This window comes from Hylobates moloch, unplaced genomic scaffold, assembly GCF_009828535.3.
Source record: "Hylobates moloch isolate HMO894 unplaced genomic scaffold, HMol_V3 SCAFFOLD_6, whole genome shotgun sequence".
NCBI classification, from domain to species: domain Eukaryota; kingdom Metazoa; phylum Chordata; class Mammalia; order Primates; family Hylobatidae; genus Hylobates; species Hylobates moloch.
The window spans coordinates 16,957,477-16,978,731 of NW_026652281.1; the positions used below are offsets into that span (position 1 = coordinate 16,957,477).

Below are 21,255 nucleotides of genomic sequence, written 5' to 3' on the forward strand. Positions count from 1 at the left end.
TGCAATGGCGCGATCTTGGCTCACTGCAAGCTCCGCCTCCCGGGTTCAAGCGATTCTCCTGCCTCAGCCTCCCGAGTAGCTGGGACTACAGGCGCCCGCCACCAGCCCCGGCTAATTTTTTGTATTTTTAGTAGAGACGGGGTTTCACCATGTTAGCCAGGATGGTCTCGATCTTCTGACCTCGTGATCCGCCCGCCTCGGCCTCCCAAAGTGCTGGGATTACAGGCGTGAGCCACCACGCCCGCCCAGGTGGTCTGTTTTTCTTACCAAGGGACCAGTGAAACAAAACTGGCTTTATTCCGTCTGTTGGGACGCAGACTAGACTGTTAGAAGTATTGCAAAAGTTGCCACTCGAGTCCCAAACCTAAACGCACTTGCCTAAGGGAGGGCTGCCCCGGGCATTTAGTTACATGAACGCAGTCTAAATTTAGTTTTTTTGATTCAAAGGTAATCGCGAGCTGGCCGCGGCACCGGCTGCCCATCCTGGCCGTGAAAGTTTGCTTTCTCTGCCCTGGTCTCAGGACGTCCGTTTCGAATAGATCAGGGACTTCTCTGTGGGCAGCTTTCACAAGAGATCTCGTTTTACTTAAAGAGATATGGGGTGTACGTGGACTTCCTTCTTTGCCGAATGGCGGCTTCTACTTCCGCATATTCAAAGTCGGCAGTAGAAGCTGCAGAGGGGAGCGCAAACCCGGACTTGGCCACGCCCTGGGCTTCCGGATTTGGGCACAACAGTTCTCTCCACTCAGAACGCCTCCCCACGGTTCTGCCCAAAATGCTATTTTTGCTCAGGCCCTCAGCGCGTTTCCGGTCTCTCCAACGGATGGAGAAGCCGAAACCACAACGCCGAGGCGGATCCCGTGACGGATTTAGGTGAGGCCTCGCGAGGTGTCTTTAAATCTCACGACGACAGCAGGAAACGACTTACTCGCACCGCCCCAATTCTAACGTCACAGTGGAATTACTCCCTCGGGCGTGCCTTAGCGTGCGCGTGCGTGCCGCGCATGCGCACTTACTCTCCCCCGCCCCCGCGCAGGCTTGTCTACGGCCAGTCGCGCGTGGGTAGAGGCCCTAGGCGGGCGTTGCGAAGGGTTGTTTGCTTGCGCTTGGACCTTGTTACGGCGCGAAGTTCCCTCCTTGGGGCGGGGGAGAGGTACCGCACCCGCTGCCTAGTGTGAATGAACTGTGGCGTGGGCTCCTAAGGGCAGGCTGCGGAGTACCCGGGCCGTGGCCATGAACTCACCCGTGGACCCTGGCGCTAGGCAGGCGTTGAGGAAGAAGCCACCCGAGCGGACTCCCGAGGTGAGGCTGCTTGACCCTTATGTGCGTCCCACAGTCCAATAGACAGCATCCTCCTGTCTGTCCGAAACCCGCGGCGACTGCCCTCTTGCCAGAGTCTCGCACCTGCTACTGGGAATCTGTTCTCTTGAGTCTCTTCCCTGACCCAGGCCCTTGTCGCCAGCAGGGTGCCGACCGCCCTTCCTGCCTGTGATGCGGTCTTAACCTGCGTACCCGTCCTTGCCGGGGACTTCTGAGTGTAGTTAAGAAAGCACCATTACTAAGTCGTATTTTCTGAGTTGGGTAATATGAGTTTCGCAGTTAGATGCCCATTCGTTTAAGCAGACTATGAAAAACGAGATGGAAATTGTAAGGGAAGTATCTCAGCCATGTTACTTAGAAATAGTTTTTCTTTAAAGGTCTCTGAAATATTGTACTGTTGCCTAAAAAAAGATAAAGTTTTCAAAGTTAGTTTAAAAGTTTACATCCAGTCAAATGGTGAATTCTGTAGTAGGTGATGCATGTTTAAAGAACACCACTGTAGGTACTTTTTCAGACTGTCACTGGGAAATTTTACAGTATTTTGTGCTTGGATCCAAACAGTTACGGCATCAGCTTTAAAAGATTTTCATTCGACCTGAAGGCTAGTTTTCAGGCACATAACTAAAACCTGTTAGCTTTGCTTATCCCGGTAGAATGCTAAAGATTTCCTTGATTTGGAGAAGTTTCTATAACAAGTGGGACATATTTTCTAAACAAAACACTAAACAGTGTGAATGGATTGTTGGATTGTTTTGTTTAAAGTTGCAGTAAATGAAATGAAATGCTTTGGTTAATTCTTCCTAAGTCAGTTTGGAGTTTTTCAGATATATAGTGTTTTGAATACTGAGTCTTAGTAACGTTGGGCTGACCTTTTAGGTCGTGACAATTAATTCAGGTCATAACGGATGCCATGATAGGTCAAATTATGTTATTGAACATCCTGATGTTTGCATAGGAACAACACAAATTCTACCACTTTGCAGAGTTCTCTTTTTAAGATACACATTTATAATTCGATGAGTGTTTGTTTCCTTATAATGATTCTTGAAGTCAATGTGAGCTAATTTACTTATTTATTTATTTATTTATTTATTTTTTGAGACAGAGTCTCGCTCTGTTGCCCAGGCTGGAGTGCAGTGGCGCAATCTCGGCTCACTGTAAGCTCCTCCTCCCGGGTTCACGCCATTCTCCTGCCTCAGCCTCTCCGAGTAGCTGGGACTACAGGCGCCCACCACCACGCCCGGCTAATTTTTTGTGTTTTTAGTAGAGACGGAGTTTCACCGTGGTCTCGATCTCCTGACCTCGTGATCCGCCCGCCTCGGCCTCCCAAAGTGCTGGGATTACAAGCGTGAGCCACCGCGCCCGGCCTAATGTGAGCTAATTTATTAATTTCAGTAGGCGAATTATCTTACAGCTTTTATGGCGTTGGAAAGTGTTATACAAGGCTTACAATATGTAATGTAGGTTTTAATTTAATTTAATGTTATTTTATTTTTTATTTGAAACAGTCTCACTCTGTCGCCCACGCTGGCGTGCAGTGGCGCGATCTTGGCTCCCTGCAACCTTTGCTTCCCGGGTTCAAGCGATTCTTCTGCCTCAGCCTCCGGAGTAGCGGGGATTACAGGCAGACGCCACCACGCCCGGCTAATATTTTGTATTTTTAGTAGAGACGGGGTTGCACCATGTTGCCCAGGGTGGTCTCGAACTCCTGACCTCAAGTGATCTGCCCGCGTTGGCCTCCCGAAGTGCTGGAGTACAGGTGTGAGCCACGGTGCCTGGCTGCTTTTAATTTTAAACATTACTTGTGATACTAAATTCACATTTTAATGGAAAAATTCTACTGCTCTTTAACAGCAGAATTATTTATTTTGAAATTGCCTGTTTTATTTTTTTTGAGACGAAGTCTCCCTCTGTAGCCCAGGCTGGAGTGCAGTGGCACGATCTCGGCTCACTGCAATCTCCGCCTCTCGGGTCCTGGTTCAAGCAGTTCTCCTGCCTCACCCTTCCGAGTAGCTGAGATTACAGGCAGACGCCACTATGCCCAGCTAATTTTTGTGTTTTTAGTAGAGATGGGATTTCACCTTGTTGGCCAGGCTTGTCTTGAACTCCTGACATCACGATCCGCCCGCCTCGGCCTCCCAAAGTGCTGGGATTATAGGTGTGAGCCCCGCGCCTGGCTGAAATTGCCTATTTTTGAGCCTTGGGAAATTTTCTAAACTGTTCATAAAGTTATGTTGGCCACTGTGTGCCATTTTAAGTACTTTATTGTGTTTAATTGGAATAGCAGCATTGTTCAAGGGAATGCTAAACAGCTGCCCACAGTACACAGAATGTAGCCCTGACATCTAGCAGCATAAGAGGTTAACTGGTGCATTGGTAGTGCTTTTGAATGAGTGTAGAATTTGTTTGGGGTAAAGAAGTATGAAGAAGGAAATCTGAATCCTAGTGATGATTTGTTTGTGATAAATAATTTGACGAAATTCTCTCAAGTTCATTTCTGTTTTCAGAAGGTCCTTTTACTGGACTCCCAAGGGTCTGTTATAAATATATTAGCTCAATAGTTGCTTATTGGGAGTCTAGCAGCTGAAGGCACTAGTCTGTGCACTAGGTTGTATATCCATAACAAAGCAGGTCTGCCCTAGTAAGACTTAACGTTCTGATAGCATGAAGAGTGGGGAAGGCGGATAATGAATATACTAAAAGGTAAGTTACATAATATGTAGCTTATAATTGCTATAAAAAAAGAGCAGAGTAAGAGGGATTGAAAGCAAGGGGCAAGGGCTGGGTTGCAGTTTAAATAAGGTGGTTCGTTTGTCTGGGTTGAGAAGATGATTTTTGATCAAAGACTTGATGCATGTGATGGCATTAACCATAGGAGTATATGGAGAAAGTGCTTTCCCAGCAAAGGGAGCAATCGTTGCAAAGGCCCTGTGTTGAGAGCATGTCTTGATGCATTCCAGAAATAGCAAGCAGCTTTGTGTGACTGGAGAAGGGTGAACAGGTGTGAGAGTAGTAAGAGATGAAGGAGGAGGGGAGATAATGATGCATAGCATAGGGGGAGACTGAAAGATTTTGAAACAGAGGAGTGATAGTGACCTACGTAACCTTTTTTTTTTTTTTGAGACAGAGTCTCGCTCTGTCGCCCAGGCTGAAGTGCAGTGGTGCAGTCTCGGCTCACTGCAACCTCCGCCACCCGAGTTCAAGCTATTCTCCTGCCTCAGCCTCCTGAGTAGCTGGGACTACAGGTGTGTGCCACCACGCCTGGCTAATTTTTTGTATTTTTGGTAGAGATGGGGTTTCACCGTGTTAGCCAGGATGGTCTCAATCTCCTGACCTCATGATCCGCCCGCCTTGGCCTCCCAAAGTGCTGGGATTACAGGCATGAGCCACTGCACCTGGCCCTGCTTAACTTTTTTTTTTCACTTTTTTTGTTTTTTTTGAGACGGAGCCTAGCTCTGTCGCCCAGGCTGGAGTGTAGTGGTGCGATCTCGACTCACTGTGACCTCCACCTCCTGGGTTCAAGGGATTCTCCTGCCTCAGCCTCCCAACTGACTGGGACTACAGGTGTGCACCACCACGCCCAGCTAATTTTTGTGTTTTTAGTGGAGACAGGGTTACACCATGTTGTTCAGGATGGCCTCAATCTCTTGACCTCATGATCTGCCCACCTCGGCCTCCCAAAGTGCTGGAATTACAGGCGTGAGCCACCGCGCCTGGCCTACCTTTTGTTTTTAAAGAGAGTCTCACTGTATTGCCCAGTCTGGTCACTAATTCCTGAGCTCAACAGATTCTCCTGCTTCAACCTCCCAAGTAGCTGGAACTACAGGCACGTGCTACTACACCTGACTACCCTACTGGGTAGTCTCCTGGCTGTTGTGTTGAGAATAGACTGTAGGTGTTTAAGGGCAAAAGCAAGAGGTTAAACGCTATTATTGCCTTAAATCAGGTTAGAGATGATGGTCTCTCTGACTAAAGTGATAGTGATAGTAATGGAAGTAGTGAGAAGTGGTTAAGTTTTAGAAATATTTTGTAGGGTTAGCCAACAGGATTTGCTAATAGATCAGATGTGGACCTTGAGGAAAAGAGAAGAATCAAGCATGACTTCAAGGTTTTTGGCCTAAATAACTGGAGTGTTAGAGTTATCGTCAGAGAGGTTTGAGCTGCCATCAGCGATGGGAAAAGCTGCAGGAGGAGTAGGTTTTAGACGCAAGATCAGAAATTCAGTTTTGAACATGTCAAGTTTGAAATATCTGTTAGAAATGAGTAAGAAGTTGCATATACAAATTTGTATTACTAAGAAGGCTGGGCTGGAGATGAAAATTTTATAGTCATCAGTTTATAGATATTGAGAGTCATGAGACTGGGTAAAATTACCAAGTAGTGAGTGTACATAGAGGATAGAAGAGGACCAAGGACAGTAAGTGTCATGGGACATGAGATCAATATAAGGTCGGGGAGAAGAGTAGAAATCAGCAAAGGAGAATGAGTGGAAGCAAACAGTGCAGCAGGAGAAAAACCGAGAGAGTGGTGGTGTCCTAGAAGCCAAATTAATAAGCTGTAATATAGAAGGGGATCAAATTATTTGTTTGGCTTATTTTTCCTTGAATACCTACCGGGTGCAAAGCGTTGTGAAAAATATACAAAGGGATAAGAATTAGTGTGTTGAAATCATTTGTTTGCATCGTATAATTGATGAGTAAATAATGAGTAAAGAACTCCTCGTGTTTCTGGGACAAAATGAATGGTTCCTTTATTTTGAACCATCTGTTGTCCTTAGGTGAAACCATCAACTCAGGCATAATCCTAGTGAGCCAGACGTCAAGTACAGACACATGTTGTAAAGTGTGCCATTTAGATACCTTTTTAACACAGTGTGTGTGTGAGATTTCTCCTACTTACAGATGCAGCTTCCACAGAACATTGTCTTTCCTGAGCTAGTTCTTTTTCAATTCGCAAAGGTATTCTTATGGAAAATTTTAGACTTAAATACTCTATGGACAATTAAGTGCACTAAAACAACATAAACTGTTAAGGTACAGACATACTTCCCAGATACTGCAGGTTTGGTTCCAGACTACTGCAGTAAAGCCAATATCCCAATAAAGTGAGTCATGTGAATTTTATTTCCTAGTGCACATGAAAGTTGTTTACACATATAGTAGTCTACCGTGTGTGATAGCCTTATGTCTAAAAAAAGATATATACCATAATTTAAAAATACTTTATTGCTAAAAAATACTAACCAGTCATCAGAGCCTTCAGCTAGTTGTCATCTTTTAGCTGGTAGAGGGTCTTGGCTTAGTGTTGATAGCTGCTGACCGGTCAGGGTAGTAGTTGCCGAAGGTTGGGGTGGCTGTGACAGTTTCTTAAAATAAGACAACGAAGTTTGCCGCATCAATTGACTTCCTTTCATGAAAGATTTCTCTTTAGCATGTGATGCTGTTTGATAGCATTTTACCTACAGTAACTTCTTTCAAAATTGATGTCAGTCCTCCCAAGTTCTGCTGCTGCTTTATCAACTAAGCTTAAGCTTATGTGGTATTCTAAATTCTTTGTTGTCATTTGAACAGTATGTACATCATCTTCACCAGGAGTAGATTGTCTCAAGAAACCACTTTTTTTGCTAGTGCATAAGAGGCAGCTTCTCATCCACTCAAGTTTTATCATGAGATTGCAGCAATTTAGTGACACCTTCAGGCTCCATCTCCATTTCTTTTTTTTTCTTTCTCCCCCCGCTTTTTTTTTCTTTGAGACAAAATCTCATTCTGTTGCCCAGGTTGGAGTGCAATGGCATAATCACAACCCACTGCAGCCTCTACTTCCCAGGCTCAAGCGACCCCACCTCAGCCTCCTGAGTAGCTGGTACTACAGGTGCATGCCATCATGCGTGGCTGAATTTTTTTTTTTTTTTTTTTTTTTGTAGAGACAAGGCCTTGCTATGTTGCCCAGGTTGGTCTTGAACTGCTGTACCCAAGCAGTCCTCCCATCTTAGGCTCTCAAAGTGCTGGGAGCCAGCCCAGGCTCTATTTCTGATTCTAGTTCTCTTGCTGTTTCTACCACACATGCAGTTGCTTCCTTCACTGAAGTGTTGTACCCCTCAAAGTCATTCATAAGGGTTGGAGTCAACCTCTTTCAAACTCCTGTTAGTGTTGATATTTTTACCTCCTCCCATGCTTCACAATTTTTTTTTTCTTCTAAGTGATAGTCTCAACACATTGCCTGGAGTGGTCTTGAACTCCTAGACTCGAGTGATCCTCCCACCTGAGCCTCCCAAAGTGTTGGGATTACAGGCGTGAGTCACCATGCCTGGCCCACAGATGGTTTTAATGGCATCTGGAATGATGAATCATTTCAAGACAGTTTTCAATTTTCTTTTCAGCGGTCTGTTAGAGGAATCACTATCTAAGTCAGCTGTAGCTTTATGAAATGTGTTTCTTAAATAACAAGACTTGAAGGTTGAAACTTTTCCTTGATCCATGGGCCACAGAATGGATGTTGTGTTAGCAGGCCTGAAAACGTCACTAATCTCCTTGTATACCTCCATCTGAGCTCTTGAGTGACAAGATGCATTGTCAATGAGTAGTAGTATTTTGAAAGCAATCTTTTTTTCTGAGCAGTGTGTCTCATCAGTGGGCTTAAAATATTCAGTAACCCATACTGTAAACAAACGTGCTGTCATTTAGGCTTTGTTGTTTATTTATTGAGCACAGGCAGAGTAGATTTAACATAATCCTTAAGGGCCTTAGGGTTTTCAGAATGATAAATGATCATTGGCTTCAACTTAAAGTCACCAGCTGCATTATCCTCTAACAGGAGTCAGCCTGTCCTTTGAAGCTTTGAAGCCAGGCATTGATTTCTCCTCTCTAGGTATGAAAGTCTTAGGTGGCATCTTCTTCTGATATAAGGCTGTTTTGTTTACATTAAAAATCTGGTTTTTAGTGTAGCCACCTTCATTATCTTAGTTAGATCTTCAGGATAACTTACTTTTTATGTTAGTGGAGGTGGCTTTTTTTTCTTAAACTTCGTGAACCAACTTCCACTAGCTTCAAACTTTTCTTCTGTAGCCATCTCATCTCTCAACCTTTTTAGAATTGAAAAGTTAGGGCCTTGCTCTGGATTAGGTTTTGGCTTAAGGGACTGTTGTGGCTGGTTTGATGGTCTATCTAGACCACTCAGACTGCTCCATATCAGCAATAAGACTTTTTCACTTTTTTTAAAATCATTTTTTTGTTCACTAAAGTAGCACTTTTAATTTTCTTCATGTGCTTTTTCTTTGCATTCACAACATGGCTAAATGTGTGGTGCAAGAGGCCTGGCTTTGGGCCATTGTTAGCCTTCCTAAGTTTAATCATTTCTAGCTTTTGCTTTAAAGTGAGAGATAGGTGACTCTTTTCACTTGAACACTTAGAGGCCATTGTAGGGTTATTAATTGGGCTGATTTCCATATTGTTATGTCTCAGGGAGTAGGGAGGCCCCAAGAGAGGGAGAGAGAGAAGGGGGAACAGCCAGTGGAACAGTTGGAACACATAACATATATCAATTACTTTTGCCATCCTACATGGGCACAGTATGTGGTGCCCCAAAACAATTACAGTAGTAACATGAAAGATCGCTGATCACAGGCCACCATTGCAAATATAATGAAAAAGTTTGAAATGTTGTGAGAATTAACAAAATGTGACAAGGAGACATGAAGTGAGCGTGTGCTGTTGAAAAAAATGGTGCTGATGGACTTGGTTGATGCCGGGTTGTCATGAACCTTTAATTTGTATTTAAAAAAAAAAAGAAAAAGGAAAACAACCCCACAATACCAGCCAAGCACAATAAAAACAGAGTATGCCTGTACTTCTTTGCGTCATTATGCCAGAATTCCTTAAAGAAGCCACAGTCATAATTAGACCTTGAACTTGGCTGTTTCTCAGCTCAGTCCACATTTAATACCATTCTTTATAACGTTTCTTTTTTTACTTCAGAATGAACTCCTTATATTTCCCTTAATGTTTATTTCCCTCACAGTGCTTAATGCCATGATTTGCACATATTAAATGATGAATAAATATTTTACAAGCCAAAATTTGGCAATACATTTTGTAAAGTCATCATATATTAAAAAGGTAGTACTTCCTATTCATTAGTACTGCTAACTTTGTGTTTCTTGGACAGTCTTACTCAGCAGCTTGGTTTCAGTTAGTTGTTATAGGCTAATGCCTTCTGGGATTATGTTTTCCAGCTTATCCCCTAAATTTTATGTGCTTCAGCTTCATATATCAACCACCTTGTCCTCCAGGTTCTTCAACCACTTGTCCTAAATTGAGCCATTATTATTCCGCTTCCTTCATAATCTGTTGGCAGCTGGCCAAGTTGCTGTCTCTAGGAATTTGTATTATTTCTCTTCATTCCTCATAGATGCAACTTGCCACTAAACTTTATCCCCTGAATCTTTTTATTTGCCCTTTTCTTACTAGTTTTACTACAATAGTTCGGTCTATTTTATTGTTTCTACCCCCCAAATTATTGCTTGAGTCATTGAGTCTTGCTGCTAGAGTGATTTTCCTCTCAGATCTGATTATGTTCTACGCTTGCTCAGAATTTTATTTCCTATTTCCTAGGTATAGATTAACATGTTATTCAAATCATTTTTGTGAATTAAAAGAGAAGCTATTAATATTTATTTCAGAATAACAGGTTAAAGAGGGACTGTCCCACTTAAACTGAGATATGGTTACCTCACCCAGATAATAACATTAATTTGTACATTCATTTAAGAAATAATATATCTGACATATTAAAAACCATAGTTGTAGAGAGGAGTTGGGACATGGTCCCTATTCATCAATGACTTGAGAGACATAAGAAAACATAAATGTAATAAATGTTTTAATTATTAATGACAAAGGTATGAGTAGGGCTTTGGGATTGCAAGATGGGGAAGGGAACAAGCTTCATGGAGGAGCATTGAATTCAGTGTTAAATGTCATGAATTGATTTCTGGATGATCAAGAGAGGTTATTCCAAGCAGAGAGGCAGGAGCAGAAGTACTGATGGTGGCAAGCCATGTATAGTTGTAGAATAAGAAGCCAATCTGTAAGTCTAGAGCAGGCATTCCCGTTGGAAGTGATACCGTTCCCAAAGACGCAAAAATTGCTTTTTAGGGGAGTGGGAAAAAAAATCATAGCTATTGGTATGGTTTGTGGCCCTCTAAAACTCAGCCCTAAACTGACAATGTCTTATTCTTTAGTATTTAATTAGAGATGGGGCAGTGCTTAGGAAAAATTGTCTGAAAAGTTCTTTGGGAGGGGGTGAAAATGAAAAAAAGGTTGCAAAACACTGGGCTAATGTCTAGGATGTTTGGGGATGATGGTACATGATGTCAAATGTTAAATGATGAAGCTGGGTGTACTAGCAGGGTTTGGATAATATCAGGAATTTGGACTCCATCTTATAAATAAAGGAGAAAGAACTGTTGCAGGGTTTAAAGCCTGGAAATAAGATCAGTTTTATAAAGACTTCTATGTGAGCATTTTGGAGATGTAATTGAGCAGGGAGGAGCAGACTAGAGACAGGGAGGCTTATATGTATACAGGTAGACTGGACATGTATTTTATCCAAACTGGGATATTTTCCAAGTGAAGGGTAAGACTACCAGTGATTATACTAAGGTAATACGGAAACCAAGAAGTATGGTTTTTTTTTTTTTTTTGAGACAGAGTCTCTGTCACCCAGTCTGGAGTACAGTGGCGCTATCTTGGCTCACTGCAAGCTCCGCCTCCCAGGTTTGTGCCATTCTCCTGCCTCAGCCTCCCGAGTAGCTGGGACTACTGGCGCTCACCACCATGCCCGGCTAATTTTTTTGTATTTTTAGTAGAGACGGGGTTTCACCGTGTTAGCCGGGATGGTCTCGATCTCCTCCTGACCTGGTGATCCGCCCACCTCGGCCTCCCAAAGTGCTGGGATTACAGGAGTGAGCCAACGTTCCCGGCCACCAAGAAGTATGTTTTGTTGTTAGAAACACAGTAGTTCAGGTGTGAGATAAAGTCCTGGACCTAGTGGTGGCAGCAGTTAAGTGGGATAGTGAGATATTAAGGAGGTAGAATTGGCCCAACCTGGTTACTGGTTGGAAAGATAATTTTTCCCCTCCCCCAGACTTTTCTGAAAAACTTTGAAATGAACTATAAAACATAAAGTCCATATGCCCTAAATATACATTGCCAGATGATTAATTTTTTTTTTTTTGAGACAGAGTTTCACTCTTGTCTCCCAGGCTGGAGTGCAGTGGCACGATCTCAGCTCACGCAACCTCCGCCTGCCAGGTTCAAGCTATTCTCCTGCCTCAGCATCCCAAGTAGCTGGGATTACAGATGCCTGCCACCATGCCTGGCTAATTTTTATATTTTTAGTAGAGATGGGGTTACACCATGTTGGCCAGGCTGGTCTCGAACTGCTGACCTCATGATCCGCCCGCCTCGGCCTCCCAAAGTGCTAGGATTACAGGAGTGAGCTACTGCACCCATGCCCAGCTACCTTTTGTATTTTTAATAGAGACAGGGTTTCTCCATGTTGGTCAGGCTGGTCTCAAACTCCCGACCTCAAGTGATCTGCCCGCCTTGGCCTCCCAAAGTGCTGGGATTACAGGTGTGAGCAACTGCGCCCAGCCATCGCCAGATTAATTTTTACAAACATATTTTACTGTGTATATCATGATACAGAATATAAAGAATATTACCAGCACTCCAGAAATTTCCCCTTTTTCCTTCTCAGTCTCCCAAAGGAAACCACTGTTCTGGTTCTGTCATTGTAGATTTGTTCTTTGTGCCTTTGAACTTAATTTGAGTGGAGTGTTGTTTGTTTGTTTGTTTGTTTTGTTTTTAAAGACAAGGTCTTGCTGTGTTGCCCAGGTTGGCCTCCAGCCCCTGGGCTCAAGCATTTTTCCCAAGTAGCTGGGAGTACAGGTGTGTACCACCATGCCCAGCTCATCGTGAGTATTCTTTCTGGCAGCCAAGAGGACTATGAAGCTACCTTGTTTCTTTGCATTTTGCCTTGTACTGGACTTTTAACCTCCTCTCTTGGGGCTTTCCTTGCTATTCATCTGATTATCTATCCTTTATATCCTGACACTAAAATCTATCCTGTTTCTGTGCATTGCATATGATGGGAACAGTATGGTACGGTGTTACTGGCCTTTGAATTTTGCATTTGGACAGGCCTACTACAAATCTGGACTCCAGTTCTGAGAATTTGACCCTAGGCAAGTTATCTAACTTCTCTAGGACTGAATATCTTTTTGGGATTCTTGTGTGGACCAAATGAGGTAATATATTTGAAATAGTTAGCAAAGTATCTTGATAATAAACAGTAAATGATAGCTTACATATTAGCTGACTATTTTCTCTGTCTGGAAAACCATCCTCTGGCCTGGCACATTCTGATTCTTCACTAAAATCTCTAGTGCTCATTTGCAGAATTGTGCATCCTTCCTTCCTCACTTTTCCACTCCTCTGTGTTCCTAGATACTTTGCACCTTCTTTCACCATAGTAATTACTGTGCTGTGTTATGATTACTTGCATATTTCTCTCTGATTGTAAGCTCCTTGAAGACAGTGAATGTACCCTTATCTCCCAGTGTTCATTGCACAGTACTTGATACATAGTAGATATCTAAATATTTGTAGAGTAAGTGACTTTAAAAAGAAAATCAAGGCCGGGCGCAGTGGCTCACGCCTGTAATCCCAGCACTTTGGGAGGTCGAGGCGGGTGGATCACCTGAGGTCAGGAGTTCGAAACTAGCCTGACCCACATGGAGAAACCTCGTTTGTACTAAAAATACAAAATTAGCCAGGCGTGGTGGTGCATGCCTGTAATCCCATCTACTTGGGAGGTTGAGGCAGGAGAGTCGCTTGAACCCAAGAGGCAGAGGTTGTGGTGAGCCAAGATTGTACCATTGTGCACTCCAGCCTGGGCAACAAGAGTGAAACTGTCTCACAAAAAAAAAAAAAGAGAAAAAAAAACAATGTGAAAAATACTGTTCCTTTACTATTCTAGTAGTGATGTCTACTGGTCTAATATTTAAAGTGCTGAGATAAAAAGGCTTGATGAAGTTTGGCAAAATGGCAAAATGTGCTATTACTATTCTCATTAAGAATAGAGTAGCTATAAACAGTGTTTTACCTGACAGTTTTTTTTTTTTAATTAATTTTTTTTTGCACACTAAAACAAACATTTTCTAAAAATACATACAAACAAAAAGATGCGTATCAAACATATTAGGAAGGTTGCATGTGGGAAGTCGGGGAATAGAAATGGGGGGTGGGAATTTAAATAAATGAGAGAGGGACTTTATATGGATCAGTGATAATAACTCAATCCTCTATTTGACAAAGAAGAAGGAGAAGGAAGAAGAAAAAGAAAGTGGGATAAAGGATCAGAAAGGGAGGAAAATAGAAAAAATTAGAGTATGACTCCAGGGTAGACCTGTTTTGTTGTCACTGAGTTGGTTGGTTGGTTTGTCTGTTGTATTTTTCATATGTTTCGCCATGTTGGCCAGACTGGTCTCGAACTCCTAGCCTGAAGTGATCAACCCACCTCGGCCCCCCAGAGTGCCAGGACCACAGGCGAGAGCCACCACGTCCAGCCCCCACATTGCTTCTGGCCTCCGTGGTAGACCTCCCAGACGGGGCGGTCGGGCAGAGGCGCTCCCCACATCCCAGATGGGGCGGCCGGCCAGAGGCGCTCCTCACTTCTTCCCAGACGGGGCGGCCGGGCAGAGGCGCTCCTCACTTCTTCCCAGACGGGGCGGCCGGGCAGAGGGTCCCCGAAGGACGGGCAGGGTCCTCCCTTCCAGACGGTGGCAGGGCCCACTTTTCCAGAGGGGGGGGCCGGGCAGAGGCCCTTCACTCCAGGCGAGCCGGCGGAAGGTCCTCCCGAGGGGGGCCCGCCTTCTCCAGACGGGGGGCCGGGCAGGGGGGGCCCTCATTCTTAATGGGGCTGCAGCGGACCGCTCCCCGATGGGTGGCAGGGAGGCCCCTCTCCTCACTCGCCCGGGAGAGGCTCAGCGGGACCTCACTTCCAGATGGGTGGCCTCCCAGACGATGGGTGGCCGGGCAGAGGCGCTCCTCACTTCCCAGATGGGGAGGCCCGGCAGAGGGGCGGCCGAGCAGAGACGCTCCCCACCTCCCAGACGGGGCGGCGGCCGGGCAGGGGCTGCAATCCCAGCACCCTGGTAGGCCAAGGCAGGCGGCTGGTAGGCGGAGGCTGCCGCGAGCCAAGACCACGCCACCGCACTCCAGCCTGGGCAACACCGAGTACCGAGTGAGCGAGACTCCGTCTGCAGTCCCAGCACCTCGGGAGGCCGAGGGGGGCAGAGCACTCGGGGTCAGGAGCTGGAGACCAGCATGGCCAACATGGCGAAACCGCGCCTGCAGCCAAAGGCGAAAAAGCAGGCAGCGGTGGTGGCGCGCGCCGGCAGTCCCAGGCAGTCCGCGGTGCGGGGCAGCAGCGAGCCGAGTAGATTGCAGCCTGGGCCACAGAGGGAAAAGAAAGGAAGAAAGAGGGGGAGGAAAGAAGGAAGAAGGAAGGAAACCTGACAGTTCTTGAGAGACAATTCAGATGGAGAAAACTTAGTAATATCTTGGAACAAAGACTCCTTTTCTGCATGGCTTCAAAACACATTTGCAGGGAACATCACAGAAAAATATAGATTAATGCCAATTTTAACTCTTTATGTTCTTTCACCAGATGATTCAAAATGTCTGGGCAAATTTTCATGTTCTGCTAGGTGTTAATGTAATTGCCTACTTAGAAGAAGTTTTTTTTTTTTTTAGAACTAGGTCTTTCTGGTTATTAAAAGTTAAAGAGGGAGTTGGGAATTTAAAAAATGTAAAATTTAGTATCATTATTAATCTGTTACAGAATTTAGTAAAATGGTCTTCAAATGTACACTTGTAGAGCTTTTTTCTGAATTGGCGAAAGAGCACCATTGTACTTGGAGTCATTTTGGAGTGAGTCACTGTGCACATCCCTGGTTGGCAGAACAAAGATTCTGTTGTGCTTTCCCACAGCAGATGCACATTCAGAGGGTTCCTTGGAAAGAAAAAGAACTTATTTATACTTCTGGGGCCCCTTGACCTTCATTTGTAAATCCAATTGGATAGAAAGGGAATGTTAGATCTGGATGAGACCTGGATTATCTGGATGAACATCTTTTCCAGGCCAATCATTTTACGTGTGTTGGAGATTCCCAACTCGATGAGCTTGACTACAGAATGAGCGATTTTATTAAAAACTAGATTGTGGAGGCATAAGCAATGCACGTTTGATGTTCCTTTGGCATGTAAGGTGAGACACATTCTCCACTATTTTAATAAAATTGCTCGTTCTGTTTTTATTTACAGCCAGACCTTAGTTTACCCAGGCTGGTCCAAGGTAAAGTCCAATGATAAACACAATGTTACAGAGTTCACAATCAGTCTGTCCCTTGCAAAGACGAAGATTTTTGTCGTGTAGTCAAGCTTATCATGCCTGCCTCCTCCTTCCTTTTGGAGAATTCTGAGGGAAGTTCCTCAGTCTCTCAGAATCAAAATCTTAAGTGTCTAAACTTCCAAATGACCACAGCTTTTCTCAAGTTAAGAAGCCAAACTAAAATAGGTTACCATCCTCTGTTTTTTTTTTTTTAGGAAAGAGTTTATGAGTGTCATAAGTGCCTGGTGTGGAGTTTGGATTATTTGTAGGATTATTAAATGACTCTCTGAGGCACAGGTGAATACATAATTTTTTGGAGGGAGATTGCCTAATGAACATTTGTGCAGTAAATATTTTTTAAGCACTGTTTCATGTGCCAGGGATAAAAGATTAAAGATAGTTCTTCCATCTGGGGAGGAGATAGCAAAACACATAGACAATTAAAATATGGCTTGGTTAAATACTGTGATAATTATAAATATCAGGTGCTCAGAAGTTTGTAGGAAGGCCTTTGGGGGAGAAGAGCAAAGGGTAGGCAGGTGCTGTTCAAGTTGTTTTAGAAAAGGGAACCCTGATGAGTTTAAGATACAATTGGCCCTCCATATCCATGAGTTTTGCATTTGTGGATTCAACCAACCGAGGATGGAAAATAAGTTAGGCCCATGATCGTTGTGCCTGTGCTGAACAGGTACAGACATTTTTCTTGCTAGTATCCCCTAAACAGTACAGTATAGCAACTCTTTATATAGCATTTCCACTGTATTAGGTATTAATAAATGATCTAGAGTAATGATTTAAAGTTTACAAGGGCCAGGTGTGTGGCTCATGCCTGTAATCCCAAAACGCTGGGGGCTGAAATGGGTCCTCAAATTCCTGGCTGCTTGAGCCCAGGAGTTTGAGACCAGCCTGGGCAACATGGTGAAACCCTATCTCTACAAAAAAGTGCAAAAATAAGCAGGGTGTGGTGGTGCATGCCAGCTATTCAGGAGGCTGAGATGGGAGGATTGCATGAGCCCAGGAGGTTGAGGCTACCGTGAGCTGTGATCGTGCCACTGCACTTCAGCCTGGGCAACACAGTGAGACCCTGTGTGGGAAAAAAAAAGAAAAAGAAAATAAAGCATACCAGAGGATGTCTGTAGGTTATATGCAAATACTACACCATTTTATATAAGGGACTGAAGTGTCTGTGGGTTTTGATATCCACAAATGCTCCTGGAATGAATTCCCAGTGGATACCAAGGAACAACTGTATATAGAAATTTAGGTGAAGAAGGGAAGGTGTGTTTCTTGAAAGGGTAACAGCATATGCCAAGGCCACAAGATACGTATGGTATGTACACTCAGGTTGCCTAGGCAACTGGAACACTGGGACAAGAATGAGTGGTAAAGTAGATGAAGCTGGAGGAATAGTCAGGATCCAGATCACGAAGAATTGTGTTCTCCTTATTAAGGAATTTAGATTTGGCTTCCAGAAAGATCGCTTTGGCAGTGTATGTGAAGAGTGGATTTTACTGTGGGCGTGGTTTGTCATGCCTGTAATCTTAGCACTTTGAGAGGCCAAGGCTGGCGGATCACTTGAGGCCAGGAGTTTGAGGCCAACCTAGCCAACATGGCAAAACTCAGTCTCTACTAAAAATACAAAAAATTTGCTGGGCATGGTGATGCGTGCCTTTAGTCCCAGCTGCTTGGGAGGCTGAGGCATGAGAATTGCTTGAACCTGGGAGGCAGAGGTTGCAGTCAGCCGAGATTGAGCCACTGCACTCCAGCCTGGGCAACAGAGTGAGACTGTGTCTCAAAAAAAAAAAAAAAAAAAAAAAAAAAAAAAAGGAAGGGCGAGGGAGATTCGTTAAGACCGGGGGGGGGGGGGGGGGACAGACCCGGAAGAGAGCCCCCCCACCCCCCACCAGGAAAAAAGGGAGAAAAGGTTTAAAAAAAAAAAAAAAAAAAAAAAAAAAAAAAAGGAATGGATTTTAGAGTCCAGTTATTTCAGTTATTCTCTGGGAAATACTGAATTTCTAAATTGCTTCATTTGCAATAGTAAACGGAGATATTTCAAAAGTAGAATTGACAGATTTCTGGCCACAGCCAATGAACCTGAGTACTGTTACCTAAATTAGGGAACCAGTAATGAATTTTGCACTTGATTTGCTGATGGGTCAGCCAGGTGAAAGTGTTCAATGTCCAGTAGCACGTATAGTATCTAAGTTTACTGGAGAGCTTTGGGCTAGAAATACAAATATGGGAGTATAGGCATATGTGATAGTTGAAGCTATGGATGTGGAAGGTATTCCTAACAGTAGAAAGTCTCTAGTGAATAAAAGGCAGATGTTGGCAGTTCTGGGAACATAAACTTTATAAACATTTATAGGAGTAAGAAAAAAATGAGAAATCTATGAAGGAGACTTAGGTGGAGCAGATGGACCCAAAATAACAAAAAGTAAAAACTGAAAAAAAGCAGCCACTGCAGAAAGCTAATAATGGAAATAAAATACTGAAGACTTGCATGCTGTATGGTGGTTATTGGATACCTGTTGCTGTTATGAAAACTTTACATACATTTAATCCTTCAAGAAAACCTGTGAAAGAAGGTATTATTATCCACATTTTACATACAGGGAAATTGAATCACAGAGAGATTAATTAGTCTAATGTTACACAGCTAGACCCAGTGTAGTCAGGATTCAAACCTAGGCAGTCTGATTTCACAGTCTGTGCTTATAATTGTTGCTGAGTGTTTCTCATTAGGACAAGAATCCAGAGAGAACCATATTACAGAAGGGATAGGAGAGAGAATGACATGTCAGCAGTCAAATGCTGTCGAGAATTCGAGGAGAGATAAGGATTGAAAACTACATGTGGAATTTAGAATTAGCAAGTGTTAGGTGACTTCATAATGCATGGTAGGATCAGAAAAGTGAAGTGAAAGGCTACACTTTGAACTTATACACAATTGGATGCTTAATCTTTTGATACATTGTAATTTCAGTGGTTAATTATTGAAGTCCTAAAGTTTAAGCATATCATTTGAGACTTTCATTCTTAAAAATTAAAATTTTAGGGTGTAATTTTTTAAAATTATACTTTAAGTTCTCAGATACATGTGCAGAACGTGCAGGTTTGTTACGTAGGTATACACATGCCATAGTGGTTTGCTGTACCGATCAACCTGTCACCTACATTAGGTATTTATCCTAATGCTATGCCCCCCGCACCCCCGCCCCGCCACAACAGGCCCTGGTGTGTGATGTTCCCCTCCATGTGTCTCTGTATTCTCATTGTTCAGCTCCCACTTATGAGTGAGAACATGCAGTGTTTGGTTTTCTGTTCCTGTGTTAGTTTGCTGAGAATGATTAGTAAATGCGTGAGCCACTGTACCTGGCCATCTCACCTCTGTTTCATTTTTCAATCCAGGGTCTAGTCAAGGCATGTTATGTTACATTTGGTTACCATAGTCTCCTTTAATCTAGAACAGTCCTGGTTTTTTTTTTTTTTTTTCTCCTTTCATAAACATTGCACTTTTGAAGAGCCTGGCCAGCTCTCTTATAGAATGTATCATAATCTGGATTCATCTGGTTGTTTTCTCATGATTAGATTAAGGTGAAATGATTTTGTTGAGAAACTGCATAGGTGGTGGTCTGTACTTCCCGTATTGTCCCATCACTGACACATGTTGTCAGTTCTTTCCGTTATTGGGCATACTAAATAGGATCATCTGCATCTCTTTTGTTGTAAAGGTACAGTGCTATAATTTATAAGTGATCCAAAGTTACAGTTGGAGAATGTGTGAAGGTCGTGTTCTCCAACAATGGTTTTACCTTGTGATTTTAGCATTCGTTGATAATCCTCGCCTAAATTAACTATTACTTTGCTGTTACAAAGTGGTAATTTTATTTTTTTCTTTTTTTGAGACAGAGTCTCGCTCTGTTGCTCAGGCTACAGTGCAGTGGTGTGATCTTGGCTCACTGCAGCCTCTGCCTCCCAGGTTCAAGCAATTCTTGTGCCTCAGCCTCCTGAGTAGCTGAGTTTGCAGGCATGTGCCATCACACCTGGCTAGTTTTTGTATTTTCTTTTTTTTTTTTTTTTTTAAAGTAGAGATGGGGTTTCCACTATGTTGCCCGGGCTGGTCTGGAACTCCTGGCCTCAAGTAATCCTCTCACCTTGACCTCCCAAAGTGCTGCAATTATAGTTGTGGACCACCATGCCTGGCCATAATTTTCTGATTCTATATTTCTTTTACATTTGTTAGTTGTTTTCTGTATAGAAGAGCTTTCCTCACCTTCCTTTCTCCTCTCTTTTTTAAATCACTATGAAGTAATGGATTATTTTTTGTATTCAATATTGTCATCCTTTTTGATTATTACAGTGCTCCAAATATAGCCAGTGGAGGCCCTTTCAAAGTCACCTCCTATGTCGTTTCGACTTGACCTCATTAGTCTTTAAGTACTTTTTTGCTTTCTGGCATAAAAAGATGTTCCAGGCCCTGACTTTCTTTGCTCCAGTACTGAAGTCAGCCATTTATCCAAAGAACTTCAATCCCCTTTAGTGAGAAATGAATTTAGAAACCAAAGTCTGGGCTCCAGTTGTGGTAAATGTTTTATACCTCTTTACTGCCATTTTGCCGAATGTGTTTATACCTCCATGAATGAGAAAATCAGTAAGTTCTATGTTTAATATATAGTATTAACTTTGGCATATTGTTTAAATCTCCAAAATGCTTTAGTAGTCTGTGTATTTTAATCCTTATTTTGTAATTTTAGAATACAAAATATAATACAAATATTACTGTTTACCATGTGATAGCCTCTCTGCTGCACATTTAATAAACATTTAAAAATTTTGTATTTTTGGTAGAGACAGGGTTTCACTATGTTGTCCAGCCTTGTCTCGAACTCTTGACCTCAGGTGATCCACCTGCTTAGGCCTCCCAGAGTACTGGGATTACAGGCGTGAGCCACTGCTAGCCGGGGGTGGTGGCGGGTGCCTGTAATCCCACCTACTCAAGAGGCTGAGGCAGGAGAATCGCTTGAACCCGGGAGGTGGGGGTTGCAGTGAGCTGAGATTGCAACACTACACTCCAGCCTGGGCAACAAGAGCGAAACTCTGTCTCAAAAAAAAAACAATCATTTGTGTTCAGAGCTATTTTATCCTTTACATTGTACAGATAATAAACGTTAAGCAGATTATCCAAGTTTACACAAGTAGTAACTAACAGAGCTGAAAGAGGCATAATTTAAACACAGGGTAGTCTCCAGAGTCCAAATTGGGTTTTCTTTGTGTGTGTGGTGCTGTTTTTTAGAGACCAGGTATCTCCACATTGCCCAGGTGGGCCTCCTACTTCTGAGCTCAAGTGATCCCTCCCGCCTCAGCCTCCTGAGTAGCTGGGACTACAGGCGTCTGCCACTGCATCCATCTGTCTTCCACATCATTAGATTGCTTTCCAAATGATTTGTAGAAGATTCCTCAGCATAACTTTTCATTATA

General features: G+C 43.3%; 1 protein-coding gene across 4 annotated transcripts in view; it reads left to right on the forward strand.

Annotated features, from left to right (window-relative positions):
- The first annotated feature begins 1,034 nt into the window (after positions 1–1,034).
- RAPGEF6 (Rap guanine nucleotide exchange factor 6) overlaps positions 1,035–21,255 on the forward strand; it is a 213,515-nt gene continuing 193,294 nt past the window's right edge. For all 4 annotated transcript variants that reach the window (XM_032156511.2, XM_032156508.2, XM_032156512.2 and 1 more), the window contains exon 1: positions 1,035–1,302. In XM_032156511.2, the coding sequence (XP_032012402.1) occupies positions 1,234–1,302 (69 nt within the window). In that variant the 5' untranslated portion in view covers positions 1,035–1,233. The remainder of the gene's footprint in view (positions 1,303–21,255) is intronic.